Raw genomic sequence first — 11,585 nt, 5'->3', positions numbered from 1 at the left:
AACCACATTCTCCTCAAATATATTTTCCAAAATCAATTAATCAAGTGAGTGGTAGCGAACGTTTGTGAGTTGGGTTAGGGAAGTGGGGCAAAATCTCTCTCTCTCTCTCTCCATCGCCCCCCCCCCCCCCCCTGATTAGCTTCTTCTCTCAAACTGCCGGCAAAACCCATCTTTTCTCACCAATACCCATAATGTCTTTCTCTTCTCCACTTCTTCTCCGCTCACGCCCCCCACTACAATACAATATACTAATTATATTTGTTATAACAATCATATTAGGGTCCCATTTGTGGAGTTTGTCTTGGGCCCCAAAACTTCAGGGCCCTGATTCTTCTTCCCATTCCTATAGAGATGGTTGGCCAGTAGAGCATAGAAAAATGGTAGATATATAAGTTCAAAATTAGGTGGGATATGATTTGAAAAATCTCGTTTGGATGAAAATTTTAAATTAATATGAATCTACAACACATTATATACCATAATCCGTAAAGTTTTTTTTTGGTTAAGAGCCATGATCCTTAAAGTTGCTTTTAATGATTCCATTGGTGTAAAAATATATCTAAGGCAACTAAACGTTTTAATCTTTGGTAAGAATCCAAAAAATCTACCAAACAAACAATGTATTATGAGTTAGAAACAACCACATTGTGTGTCGCTTAGATGATCCTCGCATGAAAGGATGCACTTGAATTTCAATCAAAATCTTGCAACTACTTGATACTTCATTTACATTATCTGAGAAAAACATTTTACCATGGCGAGCATAAAAAATAAAGGTGAGGTCCAAACTGTAATTAGACAATTTCGTTCCTAAATTATTTTTATTGAACTGCACAAATTACTAGACCATAGAAATTTATATTTCTGATATTATCCTCATTCTTTCCTTTAATCTACATCACTAGGACAAAATAAAATTTTCGAGTTTTGGCATCTGGCTCTTTGTCGACTTGAATACCCTGAACAAAAATCCAAAGTAATGCCAAGTGAATACGAAGGAAGCAGAAAAACTCAAAAAAGTACCTCCAGACGTGTAGGACTCTAGAGCGTGACTAACTGGATACAAAGTAATGACCGACTAACTCCTTTTTGAAGAATTGGGCCAATGGCTAATAAAGTCCAAGTATATAGAGTGGTGTAGATATGGCCCATGTGAGTGACACGGTATTTGTCACCTCTCATTTGGCCCGTCCTGATTATATTAGTAGTACCTTAATCAATACTAGCCACTGTGCACGTGGTATCTATGTGGGTTCTATTGAGTTTTTTTTTAAAAAAATTATAAACGTTAAATTATTATTTTATTTCTCAAAAATAAAAAAAATAAAAAAAAAATAAAAAAAAAAATATATATATATATATAAATTATCAAATTGCTCCTGAGACTTACACCAAAACACTATTACTCAACCACATTTTTCTATATATTAAAAATATTTGTGCATTGGCTGATACTATCCTCAAGAATGCTGGTATGACTTTATCTCTCGGTGTTATTTGTGAAGTTCCAAACAATTTAGACACACCAAATAGAAACAGATATGAGCCAACAACTGCAGCAATCGGCTCATATCACCTAGAAAAGGAGCATCAATATGTCACTGAAGCGCTAAAGATGTCGTATACTCGTATGTATCTGCTCTCCTTAGTCGACCAAGACAAGAAAAGACTAGTTTGGGACATATCATCAAAGCCATGAGGAAGAAGGAATATGAATTTAAAAGTTCTTATGGTCACCATAAGTAGAAAATCAAACTCTTAACTTCTTATACTTGAACTTCTTTACAAATTCAAGTAGTATAAAGATGGATCTATGGAGGAGGGATATAAGACTATGGACCCTATATTCAGTTACACATGGATGCTTCGGCATTTACAGAGGGACTTGATATTACTCGGAAATCAGCTTCCCTTTTCTGTCCTAAAAGATTTGTTTGGTCTAACTACCAATCTGAAGCACAACGACTTTAGTAATTGTGAGTTGAGCCGCTTTGATCCTTGCTTTGCTAAATACTTTTTATGGAGATCAATATATGGCAACCACATTTGCATCAAACACTATCTTTTCAGGAATACAATCACCAAACTTGACTGATTGCAGTATTGCACCCTTGTAGAAGTGCTCTGCATGTATATCGAAATATAGTACAAAATATCCCAATATATCGCGATATTTAGGGATATCTATCTAGATTTCTATATATAAAATATCACGATATGTTAAGAGATATATACTACCAAATATCGGTGATATTTTGCTTTATTTGTAATATTTGTGATATTTAGTGATATTTAGTGATATTTTGTGTATATAACAATTTTATTTAATATTTATCATTATATTTTAAATAAATATAAATAATGTATCATGATATATCAAGAAATATCCATAATATCAATGATATTTATCAATATTTTGGATATATTTACGATATTTGCATGTGAAACAATGTCAAATATCTCCAAAAAGAGAGATATATCTACGATACATATCCAAAAATTAAATATCGATAAATACCCATATCCTTATATTTTATACTATGCATCTAAATGGATTGGAAATTGGGGTGCCAATGTACACTAATCTAAATTTGTTGTAAGCAAATACTCTTCACGTGCCAATACTGATATGGTCAATGATTATGGGAAAGTCCAGAAGGAGCCTAACGTGGGTTTCAGCCTTTCAGGTCGTCAGCAGACCCTACAAGGCCCACTACCAAAACAGGACGCTTTTATGCGACAATGTATCCAATCAGAAGCATGTCAGGAACATATGTACATGAGTACATCTATGTCAGCCTACATTTTGGTCTAAATATATATAAGTTTAAAATTAGGTGGGATATGATTTTTTTTTTGGTAACAGGTGGGATATGATTTGAAAAATCCAATTTGGATGAAAATTTAAAATAATTAATATGAATCTACAACAGATTATATACCATGATCCTTAAAGTTTTTTTTTGGTTAAGAACCATAATCCTTTTAATGATTCCATTGGTTCATAAGTATATCTAAACCGACTAAACGTTTTAATCGAACACGAACAATGTATGAGTTAGAAACAACCACATTGCGTGTCCCTTAAATCAAAATCTTGCATCAAGTGGCGCATTTTCAATGCCACAAAGGTCAAAATGTACTAATCCAACTTCTATACTTCTTTTATGCCGACCAAAAAAAGACACATCAATATCCTCCCTAAACCAATTGAAAATCTCAAAATCTAGAGTCCAAATTAGTTAGTGGTCAAAGATAAAAGGAGTGATTTAAAGTATCTAGAAATCCCGAGGGAGGTAAATTCAAATCCAAAAAGGGAAAAAAAGAGAAATACGAAAAAGTAGTTGTGTGAAAAATTAGTTAGTTATTTCAGTTAAAAGGCCCACCCAGAGTTAATGCCGCCATATTCTGAGGAATGTTCAGTGCCAAGATAGAAGATTTGAGGCTTAAGCTATGCACTTTTCTCTCTTAATCACTCATCATTCCACATCAACAATTATCAAATTTCATTCAATCTCTATCCATTTTTCCTCTTTTGGGCTTTTCTTCCAATTCCATCTCCAAAGATCAACACTTTAACTTCCAAATTACAATAATAATAATAAAAAAGCTTGATTTCATTGAATAACGAAGCTTGTTTCAGGTACATGATGTTTTTTTTAGTTTTTTTAAGATGCCCAAGGTGAGAAATGATTGTATAGGTACCTTTTAAAGATGCCCAAAGAATAATTTTGTCCAAATCTATCTAAATTTTGGTTTATGTTTGTGTGATCATATTTTTTATTCTTTACATTGTAATGATGAATATTATGTAGGGGATTCATGCCTGATCTTTACACACTTTGTTTGTAATTGATAATTTATTCCTGATTTTGTTTGAGCTCAGATTTTCATTGAACAAGTGTTATAACGACAACACTCTGATCGGAAGATTGGACGACTGTATACAATTCAGTACGTTTTGGATTGCAAATCAGCTTTGGGGGGGTAGATCAAAATTGACATCTCAACCAGAAAATTTTGGAAGGTTTGGTTGAGAAATAACAGATTGCATTTGGTTCAGATAGACAAGAGTGTGTGTCATTGATGTATCATTGAGCTGAGGCATTTGTTGGGGTGTTTGAGAAGGAGAAGGAAAAGGAGGAGCCTCGAGATTGAGATTATGTTTTTTTTTAATGTAGTTTAATGTTATATGAGCCATGGAAAATGAGGTGGTTGGCACTTCTGGTCGGCAGGTCCAGAAAGATTTAACTACTGTCGTTTCGGGTAGCAGGTTCCGCGTCGGACAACCTGTTCAAAATGTGTCTGTACAGACAGGTGAAGAATTTTCGTTGGAGTTTATACAAGATCGTGCCACTATAAGAAGAGTGCCTATCGTACCTGATATGGATCAGGGGCAACTGAGGAGGGTAGGTCTAATATAAATAAGAATCTTCATGTACGGTATGAGGATCTCACTGGAATTCTTGGTCTGAAGAGAATGAACTCTGAATGTAGCTATGATGCTTCAGACGCTGCTCTCAGAAAAGGGTATGTTATGGAGGTTGAGAATATGAAAACTTCTGAAAATGCAAGCAGATATTACGATGAAAATGGTGTTGATGGAAAAGAATCAAGAAAGCCGTTTGAAGAAAATAGCTATCAAGCTGCTTCAAGGCCGATGGCTCCACCTATGCCTATTTTTGTCTCTCCTCATGGGTTTGTACCTTATGGTTCGGGAACATCAGATGGTTCTAGATCTGGCAAGTTTAAGTTCCTTTGCAGCTTTGGTGGGAAAATATTGCCAAGGCCAAGTGACGGAAAGCTTAGATATGTGGGTGGGGAGACAAGGATTATCAACATCAGGCAGAACCTTTCGTGGGGGGAACTTGTGAAGAAAACATCCGAAATTTGCAATCAGCCGCATATAATCAAGTATCAGCTTCCTGGCGAGGATTTAGATGCTCTTATATCTGTATCTTCGGATGAGGATCTTCAGAATATGTTAGAGGAGTACAATGGGCTAGAACGAATTGATGGCCAACGATTGCGATTATTTCTCATCTCCACCAACGAATCTGAGAGTCCATCTTCTTTTGAAGCAAGGGCCGCCGAGCAAGGAAGTTCTGAATATGAGTATGTTGTTGCTGTTAATGGTGTAATGGATCCTAGTCCCAGAAAGGGATCTAATGGGCTGCTGGGACAGATCTCGGATGGTGCCTCAAATTTTTACAAGGGTTCTCCCACTTCATTGCATCCTTTGGAGGTCAGAAATGGTGTCAGCCCATCAAATGTAATGGGGATGTTCTCACGTCCTCCTGCCCAATATTTTATCGCTACACAGAATGCCTCCAATGCTGCAGCTCAGTCACCTCCTTATTCTCCATTGCCTATTCAGCGAAGAGATTCTAAAGGTTCTCATTTACATGTTTGTGAGGATGATTCATGCCACTGTAGTAACGAAAGCAGTATTTCGTATGTTACAGACCAATCAGTACCTGATAGCTACATTGTTGAAGGCACAAGCTACTATTACCCTACACACAGTCCAGTATCTTTAATCGATCTTAATCATCCTAGAGGTAATGTTTTTGATGCTGAGAAACCAAGCAAATCCCGTGGAGTGCAATTCCAGGAGCGGAGACCAGTTAAAGGTAACGAAATTCCACCTGCAATTGGTCGAAATAACAGTGACTTGGATGGTTATACGTGTGAGAGGCCTTTACTCCTAGAGCGGGGATTTCATTCTGAGAAGATACTCTCACAGGCAAACGATCGAATGGGTCTTTTATCAGGATCAAATGATTCAGTTGGGTCTCAACATGGTATGCCACACGTGTTTTCTGACTCACGGTTGCAGGAACATGGAGAGAAGTCCACCCGTTTTTACCAAGAAGGAACTACCTCATCATCCCCCTTGGACTTTTCAACTACAGTGTCACCTGCTTTGGTAAATTCAAGTACCTGGCGCAAAGGACCACTGCAACTTGAAGAGAACACTAAATTTTCCAATGATGCGATCCAAAATAAATTACCAAGTGCAGAGCCCAGTAGCTCCCCGGGGATATTGGATTTGCCAAAGTTTTCTCAAGTTCCAGAATTTTGTGGAAGAGATGAAACTGTCCAAACGGTTGCTCATGGTTTTAATGACAAATACCATACAACCACAGAAGCGTCAAACTTGATGACATTGGACCCGTACCCTGGTAATCCTGAAATGAGACTTGACATGTTGAACTTGATGAATGAAAATGATTCTCTCGTACCTCAAGAAAAGGAACACCATGGCATTGGTATCAACAACAAACTCTTAAACATCAATCAACATCCAATTTCACTGCTTGATGCTTGTAGTAATTCAGATGAGAGAAACGTCCCCAGAACATCAATTCCTGCTTCATCACTCGCTGATATGGAAGAGAAACCCCAAGGCTACCCATCAGACATAGTTACGTCTGAGCTTGTTAGAAACCTGAGACCCGCCAAGGATGAAAGTAGTAGTTTAAACAATTGTGTTCAAAGTGAATTAAGAAATGAAGAAAACAATGCCGTGGCGTGCATGCCATCTTGTACTGATCCTCGTTGTTCCTCTATTGGTGTTTCCTGCGCTTCTTCTTGGCCACTTGATGTTGCATTGCAGAAAGAAAGGGAGGACCAAGAACCAATGCTCACAAGCTCTTTAAGTTTAGACCCCTTAGCAGTAAAAGGTATTGGTGCCCCGAAATTGAACGGCGATTGTCTTTCTTGGTCTTCATATCAGAAAGCAAATGCAGATGCTTCTTTGAGGAGAGGTGTGTCTCTCCTTGATGATGTCTGTGGGGATTTTCCTGATCAGAAGGTTGATATGGTGGAGGATCGTGAGGGGTACCCTCCGGACTCGTCTGAGGTAGAAGAAACCACCTTAGTTAGTTCAGAGCCTGTACATAACTTTGGTCAAGAAATTCAACTAGAAACAGTGATCGTTGAAGATGTAACCGATAGTATGCCTCTTGATGCTGAATCTTCTTCAAACATTGTTCCACATGTTCAGGATGAGCTCTTCGAGGATATCGGATCCCCAAGACTAACAGATGTTGAGAGCATTTCTCCAGGGAACGAGTCTGAGGTATTACTCCATTTGCATTTAACTATTTCCTCCAATGCAATTATTTTTTCACTACTTCTACAAAATTATTCTCTTCTTGTATGCTGCAGTATGATCATGATATTGACGGAAATAGGGATGAATCTATCAGTGATGCCACAATAGCTGAAATAGAAGCAGGCATCTATGGGTTGCAGGTTAAAAGTTTAAACTGATGACTGATGTGTTTTTCATTTGAGTTGTGATATTTCATGCTTACCTTCTTTCCTTCTCTCTCTCTCTCTCTCTCTCCTTTTTTTTTGGGTATAAATATCTTCCTTGATCCTGATCATGCATGATAAATTTGATATTTACCTGAGTCCATGACACCATTGGCGAATAGCATGTGCATTCCTTTAATGAAGGCTGAAAAAATTGATCAAACTACACTATGATCCCTCTTCTTTCAGTTAAAGTCATACTATTGTTTGTGAAAATACTTAGAATGTGTTTCTTCCTTGTTAAAGTCTTATTATTGTTTTTAAAAATACTTAGAATGTGTTTTTTGCTTAAGTGAATGGCCCTCCCCAAAATGATATGTTTTCCAATGTGTGGCAAGCAAACAATTTACTAAAACGAAAGATCCAAATGCTATATGGTACTGAATGTTCATATGCTGATGGCAGATCATAAAGAATGCTGATCTTGAGGAATTTCGAGAGTTAGGATCTGGTACATTTGGAACTGTTTACTATGGAAAGTGGCGAGGAACAGATGTTGCTATAAAAAGAATTAAAAAGAGCTGTTTTTCAGGCCGATCGTCTGAGCAGGAGCGGTTGGTAGGTCCAGAAATCTGGGAACTGCTAAACTTTGAGTCATTATCCATGTTTGACATTCTGTTTCTACTTATCCATTTTCTGCTATTAAATTACTTCATAGATCTGAAGTAGTATTGGTTTTTTCTGCAATGGGTCCCTTTTTTGTTAGTAGACTTAGATTCGTGTGTATTTGGTTCGATTTATCACAATCTATCATGAAACTTCCACCTACTGGTGTTAGAGAGGAAGCTTCATTGAATTTTCCTTTTTACTTCCCAAAAATGCCAGCGGGACTTGAACCATTGACCTCGTGGTATGACTGAATCGTTTTCAATCATCTGAGCCAGGACTCAACACCATCTTGTTTTAATCCTTATACCAAATAAAACCGTATTATCAAGTTCTATAAATTTTTTTCTTTCAAATTGTTGATGCCTGAGTCATGCTAATGTAGATTTACATTCTGCACAGACTAAAGACTTTTGGAGAGAGGCACAGATTCTATCAAAACTTCACCATCCAAATGTTGTAGCTTTTATGGGGGTGGTTCCTGATGGATCTGGGGAACATTGGCTACTGTGACTGAATTTATGGTTAATGGATCACTCAGGCATGTCCTTCTCTGGAAAGATAGGTAAGGTCATCACCATGCCTTTTCCTTATATTTGTACCACTAAACTATTTATTTAAGGACTTTTGTGCTTGTTACAGGGCACTTGATCGTCGTAAAAAGCTCATAATTGCAATGGATGCAGCTTTTGGCATGGAATACTTGCATTCTAAAAATATTGTTCATTTCGATCTCAAATGTGACAATTTACTGGTCAATCTGCGAGATTCTCAAAGACCCATATGCAAGGTAAATATAGAGAGACAGCTAGAACCAGTTACCCAGCTATGTGGGAATCATGGTTAACAAGGCATTGAGTTGGAAAATGCAAATTGTTTACTGTTACTGATATTTTTCTTTTAGCGTTTTTCTCTTTTTGTTGCTTCTTTCTTGGATTTAGATGACTGGGCTTTGAACATTTAAGGCGGGCATGATGCCTGTTTCTTGAATCGTTTTGCAGAAAATTCTGCTCACATTTGGTCCTCTGTTTGTGTTGTTTATGTCAATCAACTCTATTAGTTGTAACCTGACTCAGTCTCCGACTTTTTTGCAGGTTGGAGATTTTGGATTGTCTAGAATTAAACGTAACACTATGGTCTCAGGTGGGGTGCGAGGAACCCTTCCATGGATGGCACCAGAACTATTGAATGGAAGTAGCAGTCGAAGTTTCGAAAAGGTTAGTTTTTTCCTTAACGGAACCTTTGACAAATAGTCAAATATACTATGTTTACTAGACCTCCCAGAAGACATCTATTTTATAGTAATTCTGATAGTGTAGATGATATGATAATGCGAAAAACATAGCTGTGTTCCAGTAGTAGTAAAGTTGCAAAGATAGAAATTTTTTGACACTTGAGGCCTTGGTTATATATGAGGCCAAAAGAAGAGTAAAAAATAAAAGGTGAATTTTTTCAGTTCCATTTTCATCAAGAAATGTGAACCGGATATTGCAAAATGTCCTAGAATGGTTTTGCAACAGGAAAGCAGGAGATACCCAATTTCGGAAACTAGTCCTTGATTGCCTACATCTGTCATCAACCTGGATCATTAGATCATATAGTGAAGCTTGCAAGGAGCATGGTTGTCGTGTCCTCAAAGTTGCGTAGTGGAATCTGAATCCATCCTTGAACACAATAAAAATTAAAAAATAAGAACAAGATAAGACAATCTTAGGGTCATTGAGATTGGGACTGTTCAGCAAAATGATCATGAGGTCCAACTGAGTTAATAAGTAGCTTCAAATTAATACTGTAGATATTTTATTTTTCCTTTTACAAAGAATGTAAAATATTATTGGTATTATTTGTCGAAAGATGTGATATTCGATCAAACAAAGGAGAAAGAACTTCACTATCCTTTTAGATACTGTGGATACACCATGAACAGTACAACAATGATTTTAGCTGGGGAAATTATTCAAGATCTTGATAGTTGATAGTACAGTGGAAAAATTAAGAAACATTAATTATTTTCTTCTCCAACACTTTTCTATCTCATTTGTACTCATATCTATTTTAGAATGTAGATTTGCAAATTGTATGGGAAAATAAGAATTAGAAGTAACACCTCCATGTCTCTATGTTAGTTTACACTTTTGAATTGCAAATAAAAAATGTCCTTCACAGATATACAAAAGCTTTTAAGCTTTTAAGAATGTCCTTCATAGTTTACTCTTTTGTTCTTATTTATGTATCTTCATGCTATTCATCTTTATAAGAATTTGGTTTTCCATTTATTATTATTATTATATGAAGTATTTTTTAAGTGAATTTTTAAATAATTTGGGAATACGTGTTTTAGACGTTTATAGTAAAAAAAACATGAATTATTTCGAATTATTGAAAAGTGCGGAAGTATTAAACGTTTAGGCTTTCAAAAATTCGATTTGTGTATTATTTGCGAATTATTCGGAGAATTGCTAACAATGTAATTGAATCTAAACAAAAATCTTAGATTCTACACTAATGGAAATCTCTTTCATTGTTACATGTTGTCATAATTCAATTGGCTCACATTTTAGTGGATTGTTCGTGTCAAAACAATCTATACGGGCTAAGAAGGCTCAATGTAGGAAACATTTTGCACTAGGTGATAATTTCTCTTTTCTTTGGATTTCTAGATGATCTAAATGTATAACTACTGTTGTAATAGGGGTTAGATAATCGAATAGAACAGAAAGATAGAGAAAGAACGGACTGTCAAGGCGTGTGAAAACACTGTCGCCCCCTCAGATGGTGTAAAAGGCTTCATAGGCGTCTTTACTCACATGATTCAATGACAGAAATAGACTAAGATACACTTCAATAATCTACACTATTAGAAACAAAGAACACAACTCTTTCTTTAAGTGGCTAAAGTTTGAATGAAAGAGATGGGTTTAGGTATTAATTATTGAATATTTTTGGTTGATGACTACAAGCTTTTATATAGAGGTTCAAGTTACTCACAAAGAGTTAACTAATCAATGTGGGACTAAAACAATAATATAGACTGCAAAACTGGTTTCCAAGAGTTTACCAACCAATATGAGACTATCACACAAAATACAAATAGAGAAAGAACACACTGTAAATGTGTGTTTTGGTCACGACATTACGAATCTAGATGATTGGGAAAGATGATGTTATGACTGAGTTCAAATGATCGAACTACCTATGTATCTAGTTCTCCGGTGAACTGGAACCAAGTCGGTCGTAGTTCATGTTGGGTAATTGAATTGGAGATGGAGAGAATGTGAGTATGAAGCTCCTCCCCCTTCTGTTTGATCACCACCTTGTCTTTATATCTTTTGATCTTTGGTGCTCCATTAGATGCCTACTGAATGAGATCCATCTTTGGTACTCCATTCATTGATGATCTTTAGTGCTCATGTGTAATCGGCTTAATTTGTCTCTTGGGTTGCCTGGTTGACTATGAACTAAATGTAACATAACGATTTTATCAGCTATGGCTCAGGTCACTCCTTCTAGCGTGCTGGAGATGGTGACTCTTGTTCGTTTAATACGAGCTAATTGTCTTTGGTACTAGACATATGCCTGATATTCATTGGACATGAATATTAGGTATTTACACACACTTGTTCAACTTCTCAACCAATCTCATATAAGTAATTTGA

At 36.4% G+C, this 11,585-nt stretch overlaps 1 protein-coding gene across 1 annotated transcript; it reads left to right on the top strand.

The window, feature by feature from the left end:
- Positions 1-3,356: 3,356 nt before the first annotated feature.
- On the top strand, positions 3,357-9,197 carry LOC147500408 (RAF-like serine/threonine-protein kinase 20). The gene is given in 9 exon segments (XM_086562051.1): positions 3,357-3,643; positions 3,887-4,413; positions 4,416-7,084; positions 7,174-7,260; positions 7,729-7,881; positions 8,332-8,419; positions 8,422-8,494; positions 8,572-8,719; positions 9,024-9,197. Coding segments are annotated over 8 exon segments (3,591 nt in total). The 5' UTR covers positions 3,357-3,643; positions 3,887-4,199; the 3' UTR covers positions 9,183-9,197.
- The last annotated feature ends 2,388 nt before the right edge of the window (positions 9,198-11,585 follow it).

Source organism: Coptis chinensis, chromosome 5 (genome assembly GCF_015680905.1).
Source record: "Coptis chinensis isolate HL-2020 chromosome 5, ASM1568090v1, whole genome shotgun sequence".
Taxonomy (NCBI): Eukaryota; Viridiplantae; Streptophyta; class Magnoliopsida; order Ranunculales; family Ranunculaceae; genus Coptis; species Coptis chinensis.
Note: the sequence above shows the minus strand (reverse complement) of the source record. Positions and strands in the feature narration are given on the sequence as shown.